General features: G+C 34.2%; 1 protein-coding gene across 5 annotated transcripts in view; it reads left to right on the top strand.

The window, feature by feature from the left end:
- Positions 1-18,991, top strand: part of BRD10 (bromodomain containing 10) — a 117,827-nt gene that overhangs the window by 76,726 nt on the left and 22,110 nt on the right. For 3 of the 5 annotated variants that reach the window (XM_051845917.2, XM_051845904.2, XM_002708100.5), the window contains one exon: positions 10,448-10,537. The exons of the other annotated variants lie outside the window; for them this stretch is intronic. In XM_051845917.2, the coding sequence (XP_051701877.2) occupies positions 10,448-10,537 (90 nt within the window). The remainder of the gene's footprint in view (positions 1-10,447; positions 10,538-18,991) is intronic. 5 annotated transcript variants of the gene reach the window in all.

Below are 18,991 nucleotides of genomic sequence, written 5' to 3'. Positions count from 1 at the left end.
ATTTTACCTGTTTTTGTCTCTCTAGTAAAAAGCTTTGTAGTTTTTAATAAGATAACCTGTGTTATATTTTATTGTTTAATGGAAATATATATTATCATATATGTATATATAAAAGCAAATTTGTAAATGAAAGTCGTCCAAGAACAAGTCACAGTTTGTACATGGTAATATTGCCTCGATAATCTATTTTCATTTATTTGTGAACTGTAGAAATGGTATATTTCTTACCTTGAAAAACAAATCTTAACTTTCAGCTATATGAGAAACTTAAAAGAATATTAAGTAAAGTTTAATTTAAATCCTCTTTAAACATTTTGGGGAAAAGCAAAAATAATTCTGTTTGCTGTTGTGTGTGTGAAGCACATTTTGTTTGTAACTGATATGAAAAACGAGCAGTCTCACCCTAATTAAATAATGTGTTCATCTTCTGTTTTATAAGATGTGTTTTTCTTTGACAAATAGTACTTTCTTGAAAGCCTTCTTTGTATAAATATGTCCAGTCTATTTCCAAAAGTTTTATAAGCTCATACTTAGTTTTTGTAAAGATTCATTTCATTTATTTGAAAGAGAGTTACAGAGAGAGGTAGAGACAGAAAGAGAGGTCTTCCATCTGCTGGTTCACTCCCCAGATGGCCACAATGGCTGCAGCTGAGCCGATCCAAAGCCAGGAGCTTCTTCCAGGTCTCCCACGTGGGTGCAAAGGCCCAAGCACTTGGGCCATCTTCTACTGCTTTCCCAGGCCATAGCAGAGAGCTGGATGGGAAGAGGAGCAGTCAGGACTAGAACCAGCACCCAATGTGAGATGCTGGTGCTTCAGGCCAGAGCTTTAACGCATTGTACCACAGTGCTGGCCCCAAGCTCATACTTAATTGTTACAAGCTAAAAATGAATTGTCTCAATTACAGATGAAATTCTGAAATATTGATAAGATGTAATTATATGTTTAGCAGTTACATATATCCAAAAAATGTAAACACATCTATTTTAAGGAAAATCCTCCCTGGGGAAAGTTACTACATGATAAAAATGAATATTTTTAAATCAACAGTGAAAGAAAATAAACATGTTTTCTCTCAATATTTTAGAATAGATTCATTCACTTATTCTTAGGGTGAGTTACAAGCATTTCTGCTTTAAAAAATTTTATTTAAATGAGATCCAGCATATCAGTTTTGTAGTAAGATTGATTTATTTATTTGAAAGACAGAATTACAGAGAGGCAGAGAGAGAGAGAGAGGTCTTCTATCTGCTGGCTCACTCCCTAGATGGCCACAGTGGCCAGAGCTATGCCGATCTGAAGCCAGGAGCTTGCTCCAGGTCTCCTACATGGGTACAGGGGCCCAAGGACTTGGGCCATCTTCCACTGCTTTCCTAGGCCACAGCAGAGAACTGGATCGGAAATGGAGCAGCTGGGACTCAAACTGGTGCCCATATGACATGCTGGCACTGTAAGCGGCGGCTTTACCCACTACGCCACAGCACCAGCCCCAGCATATCAATTTAAAAATGTGATTTTACTCTTAGAAATTTTTCTACTATTGCTTGTAACATATTTAATGCTATAATATTATTATATCGTCATCTTTCTACTGATGGCATGCCATCCTTCGCTATTTCCACAGCATTTTCTTTAATCCCTCAAAGCATTAGTTCAGGGAATATAAACCTGAGGACAGATCTGGCCCATCTTTAATATTTTCTCATTCCTATATTAGTGAATAGGCTTTAATGTGTAACAAGTGATACAGGCTACAAAGATAGTGTTTCCTTTTTTTTTAGATTGTAGATAGTATTCATTAGTAATGCATAAAATAAGCTTAGTGGATTGCATGACCAATATTCTTTTTAAGCTAACTATTAAAGTGGAGTGTTACATATAGAGTGTCAAAAAGTAATATGTGTAGTCATATATTATTTCATGAAACTTATTTCATTGATGTGTGTATACAGAGTGGCATGTATTAAAAAACATGTTTTTACATGGACTATATGGTAAAAAAATTTTTGAAGAACACTGTCTTAAGTGATGCTTTTAGTCAGTGATGGACCAATTGCCTACCACTCTCAGAAAATTAAGGTCAAAAGTACATTTTATATTGAGCTTTTTTATGTAAATTTTAAAGTAAGTAAGCTTCCCTTCGTGACTCTTAAAGAGAGAGGGAGAGTGTGTCTGGCTAGAGATGGGACATAGTCCCGTGACAACAGTGATTTTCTTATGCCTCATTTACAATGTAAGCACCATAATGTTACTCATAAAGAAAATTAGCAACTGTCTCCCAGGGAAAAATGGCATTTGCTTCAGATTATCTTGTTAATAGATTAGGAGGTAGTGTTAATTATCAGTAAACTTTGAAAACTGCAAAATCATTTTATATAATTTGTTAATTTATTTGAAAATTATCTGTATATCAGAAGACTCACTGTTATATGAAAGAAGCAAATTTATTTCCTCCCAGAAGTTCTAACAATATGCTATTTATTTAGCACCTCAGATTGTGCAAATTACTCATTTTATCCAACTTTTTTTTTTTTAATTTATTTGACAGAGTTAGTGAGAGAGAGAGATAGAGAGGAAGGTCTTCCTTCCGTTGGTCCACTCCCCAAATGGCCGCTACAGCCGGCGCTGCGCCGATCCGAAGCCAGGAGACAGGTGCTTCTTCCTGGTCTCCCATGAGAGTGCAGGGCCCAAGCACTTGGGCCATCCTCCACTGCCTTTCTGGGCCACAGCAGAGAGCTGGGCCAGAAGAGTAGCAACTGGGACTAGAACCTGGCGCCCATATGGGATGCTGGCGCCGCAGGCGGAGGATTAACCAAGTAAGCCATGGTGCCGGCCCCATCCAACTTGGGTTTTGGTTTTTTTTTTTTTTTTTTTTTTTTTGGACAGGCAGAATGGACAGTGAGAGAGACAGAGAGAAAGGTCTTCCTTCCGTTGGTTCACCCTCCAATGGCCGCCGCGGCCAGCGCACCGCGCTGATCCGATAGCAGGAGCCAGGTACTTATCCTGGTCTCCCATGGGGTGCAGGGCCCAAGCACTTGGGCCATCCTCCACTGCACTCCCTGGCCATAGCAGAGAGCTGGCCTGGAAGAGGGGCAACCGGGACTAGAACCTGGTGTGCCGGCGCCGCAAGGCGGAGGATTAGCCTAGTGAGCCGCGGCGCTGGCCCCAACTTGTTTTAAATATCACATTTCTGGCATTAAACCTTAAAAAGATTTAATAATTAAATCATTGGTGGATAGCTATAAGGGTACATCAAAAAAATCGTGGAAAATAGAATTAAAAGATAAATCAAAAAAGTTTTTAATCTTTGTGTAGTTGTTTGATGCTAGGCATTGTCCAGGAACATTGTGGAGACCCTCACAATAGATAGCTTTTGCAAACCTGACCTGTTTGCCAAAGGGCTAGTCTTTAAGTGGACAGAAAACATGCTTAGAGAGAAACATGTTAAGAAATTAAATTATTAATTATTTTAATGTCCTAATGAATTAAAATCAATCTTTCTTAAACCTCAAGCAATTTTTAATCTGACAGTGTTTTTATTTAATTTTTTTCAAGCCAGAAATTAAACTTACCTCCATGTTTATCTCAGGAAGAATCTATGTTTCTATATATTCCTTTTATCTATACCTTAGTGTAAGAAAATAATCATCCTGCCCCTATTTAAAGTATGCAGTGTGGCCATTCAGATGGTGGATTGATTTTTTTTCTTGTGTATTGTAAAAAGACTAATACATCTGTGCCACATTTTCCTAACAGTTATTTCAGTGGTTCTCCCTCTTTAGATAGTCTAAAAATAATTTGATGCCTTTATTTAAAATCATAGTTCCTGAGTTTCATCCTCCAAGGACCTTGATTTTCTGGGTCTAGGTGGGTACTAGTCATCTGCTTAGCTGTTAAATACATAGATTCCAGAAACCAGGCTGTTTGAGTTTAAATACCTGCTCTATCATTTAACTAACTCTGTAACCTTGGGTAAGTTACTGCATTGTAATTCCAGTTCTCATCTGGACAGTAGGGTGATAATCGTATCTGCTTTTATAGTTTTTTGTGAGATTTAAATGATAGCACTATGTTTTAACTATTATCACTGTTTATTTTATAAATAAGGATGTCAGATTCTTATGAAAAGCACTGCATTATGAATTGGAAAGTCAGTTAAGGATTGACTTAATAGCATCTATTATTGACCTTTAAAGCTTTTTCCAACTACTCTTAAGACCTTGAAGTAAATCTTAGATTTGGTCTTATGAAACTGGCACTTGATTAAGCCGACAATATAATTTGAAAAGTAAAAACTAATATTAATTGCATTCAAGTACAAATAATATATTGACCAGAGAGAACACTTACTCTTATCCCTAAGTCGTTTGGATTATTCAGTTGAAATACAGAGGAAATTGTTGGATTTTTTAAAGCTTTTAACAATTATTGAAAATGATTCAGAAATTAAATATTATTTCCTAAATGTTAGGACTTTGGTTATTTATTATTGTATAAAATCTAACAGTTACTTATGACAGGTAAATTGACTAATTTTTTTTAAATTTTGTAATAGAATACTGTTAGAATCACAAGTGAATCAGTTTTCCTAATAAATGATTTTAATTATTTAATACTAACTTTTCTCAAAAGCTCTTTCTTTTAATTTGATATTTTTTAAAGATTTATTTATTTATTTATTCAAAAGTCAGAGTTATGCAGAGAAAGAGAGAGGTCTTCCATCCACCTGTTCACTCCCCAGTTGACCGCAACGGCCAGAGCTGCGCTGATCCGAAGCCAGGAGCCAGGTGCTTCTTCCCGGTCTCCCATGTGGTTGCAGGGGCCCAAGCACTTGGGCCATCTTCTGGTTTCCCAGGCCATAGCCGAGAGCTGGATTGGAAGAGGGGCAGCCGGGACTAGAACCGGAGCCCATATGGGATGCCAGCACCACAGGTGGAGGATTAACGTACTGTGCCACGGAGCTGGCCCCAATTGAATGTTTAAGAGAAATCTAATATGATACGAATTCCTTTTTGTACATAATTGTGACAGAACAGCCATAGAAAGTATTTTTAAAACTTAACCATGCAAAGTATCGAAAAGATAAGTTTTAAGATAATTTAACCACCTTAATTACCTTGACTCAACCCTTCACTGGTATCCAAGAAAATGTGTACTTCAATATCTAGTTATTTCCATTCCACATGTGTGATTGATTCTAAAGGCTATTGCAGAGAAAATTCAGGATCCATTTGCTAAGACTTACATGGTAGTACTGTTTTCAAACATCAGCATAAATTCATACCTTAACACACCTCTGAAAAACATATTTTTCCATCTAACCAATGGAGAAATAAAGAAATAATAAAGTACTACCTTTAGTATAACAAATTGAGTCCAAAGATAAAATTATACAAATCTATGCTGAACTCCTAAAAAAAAATATAGAGTATTTTAACTGCCTCACTGTATTAATGGCGAGAAATTAAGAAATAATTAAGCACTACCTTTAGTATAACAAATTGAGTCCGAAGATAAAATTAGAGTATTTTAACTGCCTCACTGTATTAATGGCTTTTTGAGAATATCATTATTTTGAATTGCTGCCTCCTAAAATGAATGTTTTTAACCTTTTTTGTTCAGTTTTAATAGAGGTTTCACTTACCCCTTTAAAATCTTTAGATTTTTGAAATACAGTGCATTGAGAGAAACATTTTTAATCACATGATAGTAAAATATATTATTTTTGTAATCAGGCTTATTTAGTTTTCGCATCGAAAGTGATAATTTTATCCTCAGGTATAGTCATTGCTGTGATGTGATCAGAATAAATAAGAAATGTTACTGTGTGTAGTTTTAACAGATAATGTAATTTTAGTTTACAATATAAATTTTGAATTTACATCATGGATTTAGTGTTTTCTTTACAGTTTTACCATAAAATTTGGGGTCTTTTTATTAGAATGTATATTGATGTGATCCATTTTTTTGGACCTATTCATTTTTACTTTCCTGTATTTTCCCCCCACTTTATTTTTTAATATATAATCTATATAGTTTGTATTTCTTTTGTTACTTTGTGTTCTGTTTTGAAATGAATAAATATCCTCTAGACTTACTGAAATTCTACCGAATGGGCACAATTCAAGAAACTTAAAGTATGGAATGATCATCACGTAATTTATCTGAGATGTGGTCATGGAATACTTTTGATTTTTACAGAGCCTTCTGTATCATGTATATACATTTCTGCTTCTTGAGTTTAAGAGAGAGCCTTTTAATATTATAATTTAATGAAAATGTAGGCTTATATATAAACTAAGTCCTAAGACTATAAGGCTTTTTCAATTTCTAGATTTTTTGCTTTGTTTAGAAAGATTCCTTAAAGAATATGCTATAGTACAATTCTGAGTTCTGTGGTTTCCTCTACCAATTTGTCATCTTGGGTTACTTTACCTATGTTCTAATTAGTTTGTATATGAATTGGAGAAACACCTTTTTTAGCCTAGGTTAATAAAGCTTTGGTCCCTTTTATATGTAAGATCTTTGAATTTGTGTCTCTGCCATAGATAGTGTCATATGAGAGGTTAACTTGAGGGAGAGCTTAAACAGTTTCTTCCCAAGGGAATAAAACTTTTATACCCAGTGCATTATTGCTGAAAATCTCCTTTCTTATGAGTGTTGGCAGTGTGACTTGACAGTAATCTGAGCTGTCATGGTGCTTTCCTTTTCACCATTGGAGGCACTGTGCTTCAGTTATGTTTTTCAAATTCAGGATACCAAGGAATTTTTAATAAAGGTAGGGTGTTTTTTTGTTGTTGTTCAACAAAAAGGCATCTGTTCTTATTATGGTGAACTTATTGGATTGGTTCTATTTTGAAACTGAATTTTCAAGGCCATATATGTCTCTTAATATATAAAAGTGAGAGAGTAGAATGTATGACGTACTGTTGGCATAGTCAAAGTAATTATATTCCTCTACAAGAATTTTCTAATAGCTTCACTCTATATTGTGTGTGTGAATGGTAAATATCAAATGTACATAGAGGGGTTATATATATTATATGGATATTAAGTCACTTAAATATAACTTAAAAGTAAATTTTATTGTTAAAAATATTTTGACCCTCAAGTTCTACAAAACATGTATAAGAGTTAAGTCATTCATTTTAAGGAACATTTTTCTTTTCATTGTACATTTAATTCAATATGTTGTCCCCTATTTGTGAATTAATTTTTTTTGAATTTTCAAGCTCCTAGCTCCAGAGTACCAGAATGTTTTAGTAGCCATGCTGATCTGTAGTTCCTAATTACTTAGTGTTTTAATGTAAACTGTAGACTATACCTGGGAATTCTACATTAATCTAAGATCTTATTTTAAATCTATTAAATCAAAAACTTAACAAAATTCCCATGCAGTTCTTACACACATTAATGTATGAAAAGTTGAAAAAAGCTTAGTACAACCTAAATAGGTAAGCCTCTTGAAAGTGTTGTTTTATACTGCTCATAAGCTGTCATAATTATTCATGATTTGGCTTCAAGACTTTGTTCTTTAAATATAAATATTTAGTGATTTCATGAATAATTTATGAGTAAAAATTATAAGATTTTTTTTAGAGTATGTTTAGTTGCAGGAGCATGTCTTCATTGTTCCTGTATATTTCTACAAACTACATGCAAAGTGTACTCTTATTCCTTGAAGAGTGAGATAGTTAAGATGTGAGTAAAAATATCTCTGAACTTTGTCATATGTGTAAATGAGAAATCTATGCTGTGATATTAACTATTACATCAAGTTCAGTGAAAAGCTCTGGAGCAAGTTTGACATGGGTGTCATAATAACAGGCTATGCTACAAGAAGTTTACTTCTCACTGATGACTAATGAAAACCCACTAAAGGGCTAACATTGTTCTAAGATAAAATAGAAGTTAAAAACAGTATCTAGTTTTAAGTATGTACCTAGTTAGCCATCCCACTGTTTTATCATCAGCATTTCTTTTATAACTATTTTGACAAATTGAAATGTGTAGTTTCTTTTTTTTTTTTTTCTGACAGGCAGAGTTAGACAGTGAGAGAGAAACAGAGAGAAAGGTCTTCCTTCCGTTGGTTCACCCCCCAAATGGCTACCTCTGGCCTGCTGCGCCGATCTGAAGCCAGGAGCCAGGTGCTTCCTCCTGGTCTCCCATGCAGGTGCAGGGCCCAAGCAGTTGGGCCATCCTCCACTGCACTCCCGGGCCACAGCAGAGAGCTGGTCTGGAAGAGGAGCAACCCGGACAGAATCCGGCACCCCAACTGGTACTAGAACCCAGGGTGCCGGTGCCGCAGGCGGAGGACTAGCCAAATGAGCCGCGGCGCCTGCCGAAATGTGTAGTTTCTAATAAGTATCAGCTCTGCACTTCCACTTCATTACTGTGTCCTTTTTTCTAATCTGAAATTGTTAAATTTGAATTACTTAAAGTACACATTCCCCTACTTTGCCATTTCCGTGAATCTGAAATTATATGGATACTTCTAATAAAGTTGTTATACTAATTAAATATCTGGGATAATTTTTCCTAATACTAATTAAATATCTGTGATTAACTTTTTGCTAGTCTATTAGTTTGAACCATACTGCCATTTTTATAGATCTAAATCATATCAGTAATTTCATGATTCAATCTAATAAGGAAATTTAAGGGGCTTCCTTTCTCTCCTTTTTTTCACTCAGTAACCATTATGAATGATCTTGTAAACTATTTTTGCTTTTGTGTTTTTTATTTTTTCAATAAAAGAAAGTATGTCATTTAAGAAAGCAATGCCCTTATTGAAATAAATGAATATAACAAACATAGGATTGATAATCATTTATGAATCTTTGTTTTTCTGTTTAGATTTTTAAGATTTGTTTATTTATTTGAAAGGTAGAGTGATAGAGGAAGTGAACTCTGCTGGTTCACTCCCCATATGGCCATAACTGCCAGGGCTGGGCCAGGCTAAAGCCAGGAACCAGGAACTCCATCCAGGTCTCCCCCATGATTGGCAGGGGCCAAGCACTTGAGCCATCTGCTGCTGTTTTCCAAGGCACATTAGCAGGGAATTGGATCGGAAGCAGAGCAGTCAGGACCCAGACAGTGCTTATGTGGGATGCCAGCATTACAGGAAACAGTTTAACCTGCTGTGCCACTTCACCAGCCCCAGTATGCCTTTTTTTTTTTTTTTTTTAGATTTATTTATTTATTTGAAAGACTGAGTTACAGAGAGGCAGAGATATCTCTTCATCTGCTGGTTTGCTCCCCAAATGGCCACAAGGCCGGAGCTGGGCCAATACAAGCCAGGAGCCAGGAGCTTCTTCTGGGTCTCCTGCATGGGTGTAGGAGCCATCATCTTCCACTGCTTTCCCAGGACATAGCAGAGAGCTGGATTGGAAGTATAGCAGCCGGGTCTGAAACCGGCGCCCATATGGGACGCCTTTATCTGCTATGCCAAAGCACCGGCTCCCCCAGTATGATATTTTAAAATATCACAGTATAAACATTGCAACAAGACTTTCATTAATCTGAAACTTTTCCTCTGCATGTGTTTCCATTTTTGTTTCAGAAATCTTCTATACCTTTTTCATAATAGATTACTTAGAAGTAGCTTACGTTATTTTTAGGAAAAATGTTAAATAAATTGAATGTATTAGGGAAACAGTATAATTTTGTAAGAACTAAAATTAGCTACTAACATTTTTGTTACTGTTGACACTTCACTGTTTAAAACTTCAGTAATTAAATCAAGCTAGTATAATTATTGATAACTAAGAACCAATTATTTTGGCCTTTTGCCACTGTTACAGAAGTGAAATAAAATGAGCCATACAGTTATGAAAGGAAATAGAGATGCTGTCTGTGGAGGTGGTTTTTTTTAAAGGCTACTAAATACATATTTAGAATTCATGTAAATTTTATTGACATATGTGTATATATTACATATGATTACAGTTCTTATATATTGGCAATTCCAGTAGCAATAACTAGTATTTGTTAAACTGTATAGTTAGAACACCAAAGCAACAGTATAACAACAGCTCTCCAGGGGTGTATTTTTTCACCTACTAGGAGACTGTAAGATGAAGTATTTTCTTAAAGATAATTTAATAACCTGTGAAATTTAGAGTGAGTTTCCAGATCTTTGTCATTCTGGGCTGAAAGTTAATAATGTTAAGAAAGTACCTGGATTATAAAGCCAACTACTGATAAGTGGAGGTATAATATGAAATCACTATTGTTGAAATTTCAGCTTCTTTTATACTAAGCCTGAAGTTCATACATCATACCGAGTAAATATCTCTTTTAAAATATAAACTGCAGAGCTTTCCTTGCTTTTTACTATTGCAGAGAAAAATTATTGTGAATTCAGTGTGTGTGAAACAACTTCTGTTACCACAATTTGGGTGTTTTATATTATGTGTTATCAAGCTGTGTTTTTGTGTTTTATTTTAGCTTATTTGCACTAATCTTGATGAACTCAGGGAATTAATCACAAAAATCGAGAATGAACTCAAAGATCTGGAAAACAGTAGAAAAAAATCGGTAGGTGTTGATCCAAAAGTTCTATCTCTTATTGTCAGCATTAAAACTTATTCCTGCTTTTTTCTAAAGCCTTTTAAAAATCTTGTTCTCCTGGATTACATGAAAATTTGCAATGAAAAACAGGCACATTGTTTTTTTTATTTCTCCTATGTGATTCTAGTTTTCACTTTTAGTAGACAAAAATGACGCCAGGGACAAGTACATTAGTTTGCCTGGTTTATATCAGGTATAGTTTTAGATACTTCCCAGTATGCTGGTTGTTTGTTTTCTGACTGGTAGTTTTTGGGATAATGTTTACCTTGTAAATATTATTAATAATTATATGCCTTTAATGGAAATTTCTTGCTTAGTAACATAAAATTTTAGCTGAGCACAAAAGCAGATATAAGTTGTTTAGTCTATCCCTAAATATTTTTGATATAAGCTTAACATTGTGACTTTTCTAAGAAACTTTTATCAGTTGAAAATTTTTAATGCTTAATATATATTCTAAATTCATAGTTAACTTTTCATTTCCTAATTTGATTAATAGACTAGAATATAAGAGCATTACATTAATTCACCCAAAACCTGGAAAAGTGCACAATTGTGTTTTATTAAATCAGTAACATCTATTACCTGGCATTTATATAGTTGGGTTATATCACAGACTTGAAATGCAATGTCACACCAATAATAAATGGGGAAGACTTTAAACATAGAGGAAAGTCATCATTTAAGCAATCCTTTATTTTTTTTGCCTTAGAAATGTCATAAAGCCACTGTTATATCTGGTTAGAACATGTTAATATAAATATGTATAAAATATGATTAATGATTCAACAGGTTTGACTAGCAGATTTGTAGCAGTCATTTTATAATGCTGTTAGGAAAGACATATTGGTAGCACTCTTAAGTGAGTTGCTGAAGTATCAGAAAAATACCACCTTTTGAGGTTATTTAATATGAGGTTGAAACAGCCTTAAGAATTTCAGTGTTTTGAATGATTACCCCTGAGAATATCACTAATAATCTAAGAGACAGAGTAGTGTTCATAGTAATAATCATCAATTAGCAGCATTATATTCAATATGCAATCTGAGAATGTGGAAGATTATACAGTATATTCTAGAAATATTTCCATTAAAATGGCCTAAACCAGTCTTGGACCCTTATGTTTTCATATGTACCTTAGGTATATGGATAAATTTAAAATTTCCTGCTGTGGTATATTTATTCCTCAAGCAGGCATTTTTATTAGAATACTTTCTCTGCAGCCAACATTTTATGTTCATTTATTTTGTGCTCATAAAGACTGATTCTGTTCTTTAAAAAGAATCAGCTTTTTAAATTTAGGGTGTTACAGGATTTTTTTTATTTTGCAACTGTTTTCTTTCAATTAGGTGTCCATATTTCATAACGAAACAAAAGTTTGCTACATAAAATTGCTTTCTTATGCTACAGTTAAATAAAAATTCCTTTAATTTGTTTGCATATTATAAATTAGAGGTTTTTTTATTTTAATGTATTAGGCATAACTGATTTACGTACTTTATATATGGCATATATTATGGAAAAAAAACTTGTAAGCATTCTAGAGTTTTTCCTCACTTGTCAGTGAAGTGGAAGTATATTGCTGTCAGAGGAACAAGTAGAAGAGTGAAGAAAATGTGAACTATAAATATTTGACTTTCTGGTCCATTAGAGCATGTTTATCAGAAAATTTTTGATTGTGTATATGATTTAATTGATTAGATTTTATATCTCCAAACCTTTAACTTGTCCATGGCCACTAATATTTGCTTATTGGTTTTAAAATGTGTTTCCCAACTCATCGAGAAATAGAAATTATTGAAACCATATTTTTGCAGGCATAATCTTGTTGAGATAACCAACATATGTGCTGTTTCTCCTTAAACTGCCTGAAAGATTATTTACATGAACCAGATTATCTCAACTAATGAAATGACCACACAGCATAAAGGAAATAAAATTTGCATCAGTATCACTTCTTATTATTTTTACAAAAGTTAATAGTTGAATATGATAAAATGTTAGTTATGGGAATTAACTTTATGGAATGTTTGTATTAATATATAATATCAGTTTGTTTGGCATCATTTGAGAATAAGTGTTCCACTTAACTGAATTTTCCAGATAACTTAAACCTTTGATACTAAAACCCTTATTTTTAATCATTTAATGAAAACTTTCCTTCCTCCTTCTACTGTACTTAATGTAGTTTAACCCTTTCTTAATAACTCAAGGGTCTTCATTATAAAAATTAATAATTGTATTCTTACTCTAAAAATCTATTGATATCATAGCTCTAAGTAAACATTCAGCTAAAGGCTTTTACACTATATATTTTGAAGGATTTTATTTGTATTTTTGTTTTTGTTCTGTCTCTATTGCCAGGCTGTCTGTCAGCTGTTGTTTCTTGTGTTTGTTCCTTTACTTGCCCTAGCTGATACCCTGTGGATTAAGAAAGCAGGTAACCATAGTTAACAGAATTGGGCTCACAGTTACAGACCTGAGGCTTTCTTAATAATGAAATGTATGAACTTGATGACAGTATTAACTATTTTGACTCATGAGCTTCCTTCACTGTTAACGGTTGCTCTTCATAAGAGAGTATTACTGTCAAACCAAAACAGTATTTAGAGTCAGCAAGTCTGTTAGTCATCATCAACTTTCATAACTACAATAATGGGTTCAACAACAAAGAAGACATATTCCATATAAATATTTGATTGTTATGTTATTACTAAAGGTAAAAATCACATACATGATAAAGTATTTTAAATGGATTCATACAAACATCTTTTTTATTTTTTTATTTTGACAGAGTTAGACACAGAGAGAGAGAGAGAGAGAGAGAGAGAGAAAGGTCTTCCCTCCGTTGGTTCACCCCCCAAATGGCTGCTATGGCCGGAGCTATGCTGATCCGAAGCCAGGAGCCAGGTGCCTCCTGCTGGTCTCCCATGTGAGTGCATGGGCCCAAGCACTTGGGCCATCCTCCACTGCCCTCCCAGGCCACAGCAGAGAGTTGGACTGGAAAAGGAGCAACCGGGACTAGAACCCGGTGCCCCTATGGGATGCCAGCAACGCAGGTGGAAGATTAGCCAAGTGAGCCACGGTGCCAGCCCTTCATACAAACATCTTGCTGCTTCAGGTGGATGCTTCTCTGTTGGGCCTTTCCAAATAGATTTTCCCACCAAAGCAACAGAATAATCATCTTGTTTCCTCACATATGTCTACATTATGTTTAAAAAGCTGGGCTTTTTGTTTGTTTGTTTTTAATTAATAGACTATTTTTTACAGTTTTATGTTTACTTAAAAATGCTTTTTTAGCTGCTCAAAGGTTTGAATTAGTTGTACTGTAAGATTTATAATCTTTTAAAATCTATATACTTTAGTCGTTCTTGCAAGACAGGTGGTTGCGTTTATGATTAACAGGAAGAGAGAAAAATGTAGTTTGTTTGTGTTTATTCAGGTCAGTTGATCCTGTCACTTCATTTAGTGGCTTAGACAAGAAAGACTCAGCAACCTTCAGATTCTGCAGATAATTTTAAATTTACTTGAGATTTGTCTAAAGTGAGACCTCTGGTTAAGATAACTAGAAGAACATACTTTAACTAAGTCCTTTAATTTTGTCTTTCTTTTTATTATTTAGGTCATAGGATTCTTTAGTGATCTAAAGGAGAAATCACAATGTTTTACTTTTGTAGTTTTAGTTAAGAGATAAAATTTGCACTTTGCTTAATTATTTTGGAAATACCCTAAAAGTCTAGGAAATTTTCCAGAAACGTAAACTAAGATCTCAGTAAATTTACTTGATTCTGTGGTATTTGAAATTTGTTAAACATTACTGCTTTCTCAGTAATAAAAATTGGAAAATGTTACCACAGTTATATTTCAGTTGTTCATGTCAGCCCCTTTTTCCTATATGCTTAATTTCCTTTGCTTTATATCATAGATTAGATTTTCAAGGTTTCAAATTTCTCAAGTTAGGAAAAAAATCAGTGTAGAGATTGGATATAAGGAAAGTGAGAATTTAGTAAAAAAAAAAAAAAAGTTACTTAGAAGAAAGAAATTGTGACCAGATTTTATGATGATAGATTGAAGTCATCAATATAGATAAACTAAAATTTTAAACCTGAGACCGTATCTTTTTTAGTATAGATTTTCACAGACATGCACCTCACCATTGAGCAGGATATAAGACAGATTTCAATTATTTCTGAATTTTCAAAAATGTATAAAGAAAGTTAGAAAACCTGCTTGTGATCTTTGTTCCTGTGATACAGTTTGGGATTTAACTTTTATTCTTCCATTTCTTCATCTAACCTTGAAGGTAATTTGCATAATATATGTTTAGCACACTACCCCAATAGTGGCAATTTGGGAACAGCCCAGAAGTCCAGCAGTAGGGAGACTAACCAAATAATAATACTAGTGTAGTGCTATATAGCTAATAAGGTGAAATATTGGTGATTCATTGTTACTATGTGGGAATATTTGTGAAATGTTAAATTTTGAGAACATATAAAATAGTATATACATGATAATTATGCTATGTAAAAAGATATAATAAAAGGAATTGTAGGGATGGGCATTTGATGCAGTGGGTAAGACCCTGCCTGAGATGCCCACATCTCATATCAGAGTTCCTGAGTTAGAGTTCTAGTTTCCTGCTAGGTGATGGCTTAAGTGTTTGGATCCCTTACATGTAGGAGACCAGAGTTGAGTTCCTGGCTGCTGACTTCAGCCTGGAACAGTCCCAGCTATTGCGGGCAGATGGGAGATACCTTTCTTTCTGTTTCTCTCTCTGTCTGTCCACCTGCTTCCCCCCATGTCTCTCAGCATTTCAACTAAATAAAAACTTTCATAAAAGAATTATAAAGGAATTTGAAGCAATGAACAAAATTAATCTTTATTATGTTCTTAAAATCATTAAATGCATAATATGATAATACTACTTTTATTACCTAACCAAAGATTGTACATTAGCTAGACTAAACATTAGGTAAGTCAGAAGCAAGGTTAAGAGATCATGACACCCTGGTTTTTGGTCTTGAAGTTCTGTTTAAGCCAGTGATTATTAGGATTGATTAGGTCCTTCCAAGAAACTTTGGGCAATATTTGAAGACATTTTTGATTGTCACAGTTGAGTAAGAGGTACTGGCACTTAATGGATAGAGACTACCCCTGATCATCTTAAATTATAATGACACTGTAATGCACTTGACATTCCCCCGCATATGCTCGTATTTACTAAAAGCCCTATCATTTCATTCTGTGTGCTGCTACCAACTTATGGGAAGAATAATACAAGTTGATGTTTTGAAATTAAGGTAAGGGGCTGGCATGGCATAGCAGGTAAAGTCACTGCCTATGAGACAATTACCAGTTTGTGTCCCAGCTGCTCCACTTCTGAGCCAGCTCCTTGCTAATGACCTGGGAAAAGCAGTGGAGGATGGCCCAAATATTTAGGCCCCTGCCACCCATGTGAGCCATCCTGAAGAAGCTCCTGGCTCTTGGATTTAGCCTGGCCCAGTCATGGCCATTGGCACCATCTGGGCAGTGAACCAATGGATGGAAGATGTCTCTATCTTCCTCTTTCTTTGTGACTCTGACTTTCAGATAAATAAATAAAACTTTTTTGAAAAAGAAATTTAGGTAGAAATCAATGGAATAATAATTCCAGATCCTGTAATTTAGAATATTCTGTCATGCTTCCAATTCAGATTTGTATTTGATACAATTTGAGAATCAAGTGTTAACTTTTATCCTTCATGATTCCATCACATAGTTTAGAAAGATTCTTGACCTTAGCTTCAAATCTATGTCAGTTTTCTTTGATCCATTCTGATTTATGTTCTTCCTAAAATATGTTCACCCTCTACCTTTTACCTTCCTTAGTGTAAGAAATGAAGAACTCACAAATAACTTGGTTACATATGTATTTTTAGAAATGTACATGTTATTAAAAAGTCAAGATATAGTAAAGAATAATACATATAAATGGGAAAATGTTATCAAATCATATTACAAAACTTCATTTATTACATGAATTTCTATGGACCCAAAACATAATTAATTACATACAGTAGAAGCTAGACCTTAAGGCAAAGAAGTTATTGTGCATTAATCTTATTTTCTAACACCTATAAAAATTTTTACTCTATTATAATGAAGAATTACGGGATTTTTTTTCCCCTCTTCTCCATTTTATATCCTATTTTTTCATAGTGAGGCATCAAATCAATATTATTCTATAGCTGGAAGTATATAATACACAATCTGTTTTGTTACAGTTTAAGTTCATTCAGAGTCCTAAGTAAGCCATAACTAACTTTGTTTAATGACTATGGTTACAGATACTGCAATGATCTCTCAATTCTTAAAGTAAGTTTTATTTAATATTTGACAGTTATATTATTTATACAGAATATGTTTTGTTTTTCTAGATTTCTGGTGAACTAATTAAAATTAACAAAAATGTAAACTACTCATACTTAAAGCTTTTAAAAATTAAAAAGACTTGAGAAACACAGCACAACAGTTAAAATAAGTTCCTTATTTTCTTACTTACAGAAAGTAAGTTATTTGTTAGGCAAATATTTCCTGAAGGTCTTCTATGCATTATGTATAGTTTTAGGAACTTGGATAGGAATCGAAATACTGAAATGAAGTACTTACATTCAAGGAATTCACTCATAGAGTTTAGGATTTTATTCTCAACGCTAGAGATGAGCTTTTTATTTTAATCAAATTAGTTGGACTAGACTGTCTTTTTATAAAAGATTTATTTATTATTATTATATATTATATATAATATATATTATATAATACATAACAATTACATAGTATATTATATATAATGTATTATATTATATATTAAATTATTATTATTATTTATTTTAAAAAGATTTAATCTTTGGCTGGCACCGTGGCTCACTTGGCTAGTCCTCCACCTGCAGCGCTGGCACCCTGGGTTCTAGTCCCGGTTGGGTCACCGGGTACTAGTCCCGGTTGCTCCTCTTCCAGTCCAGTTCTCTGCTGTGGCCCAAGAGGACAGCGGGGAATGGACTGGGTGCGTGGGTCCCTGCACCCGCATAGGAGACCAGGAGGAGGTACCCGGCTCCTGGCTTCAGATCAGTGCAGTGCCGGCTGTGGTGGCCATTTGGAGGGTAAACCAACGGAGGGAAGACCTTTCTCTCTGTCTCTCTCTCACTGTCTATAACTTTCTCTGTCTCTCTCTTTCACTGTCTAACTCTGCCTGGCAAAAAAAAAAAAAAAGATTTCATCTTTGATTTTCAAGCTCCATTTATCTAGAAGTCACCAAACATCCTAGATACTTTCTCACTTCCCTTAATTACATGTTATGTAAGTTGTTTGGGAAGGGTAAATAATATATAAATTTTATGAACAGTCAAGTCTTAACTGACATATTCAAAGTAATAGGAGAGCTAGATGACGGGAAACATGAACCAGAACAATATATGATGGTAAAGAGAATAAAGCTTCAACTGACCACAATCACTAAATTTTTCAAGAATATATTATCCTCACTTCCCCATAGAAAGTCTTACTTATGAGAGTTCTTTTGGCACTTAATAACTACCCTGCTTTAACTAAGAACTCAGTTTTAACCTTTGTTAAATGCTCACTATTTCTACTTCCTGCAGTTTGACATAGTTTGAATCTTTTCAGGGAAACTTTCATGAAAACAATACTTAAAAACTTATTTTCTTCTCAAGAATGTTCCAGTTAAAAGGCAAAGAAGTTGTATGATATTTTTATATTGAGCAAAGTGTTAATACTGTGTATTCCCTGCATGGAATAGGCTGCAAAAATAATTGAACCAGCTGGCAGATGCTTCCTAGTATGGCTTTTATAATTTGCCTTAACTTTATACTTACTAATCACACACATTTATGCAAATATAAGTAACATTTTAAATGTCAAATATTTTTCAAAATTGCAATAAATTAGTATTATCTGTAACAGTTACTTTATCTACTTTCCACTGTTCCAAAAAATTGAATTTAAAACTATGCGTGGTTTAAAGCCAAAAACGAGCTTCATAGTATTCTAGTATTTTACATTAAAGGAGCTATCAGAATCTTGGGAAAGAACTTCATTCAGAGCCTTTTGTGAATTGGGGAAGAATATCAACAAAAAAACTGAAAGAACTGAATGCTAATAAAACTTTCCAACCATTTTACCAGACTCTTAAAAAAGAAAAACAATGATACATTATATTTTAAAGGAAAATTAGCCTAGAATCCAGCAGAGAGCACAAAGGAGCCTAAATAGAGGACACAAGATGAACATACGGATGTAGTACATTAGAAAAAAGGCCTTGGGCCGGCACTGTGGCACAGCAGGTTAAAGCCCTGGCCTGAAGTCCCAGCATCCCATATGGGCGCCGATTATAGTCCTGGCTGCTCCACTTCCGATCCAGCT

Source organism: Oryctolagus cuniculus, chromosome 1 (assembly GCF_964237555.1).
Source record: "Oryctolagus cuniculus chromosome 1, mOryCun1.1, whole genome shotgun sequence".
NCBI classification, from domain to species: domain Eukaryota; kingdom Metazoa; phylum Chordata; class Mammalia; order Lagomorpha; family Leporidae; genus Oryctolagus; species Oryctolagus cuniculus.
Note: the sequence above shows the minus strand (reverse complement) of the source record. Positions and strands in the feature narration are given on the sequence as shown.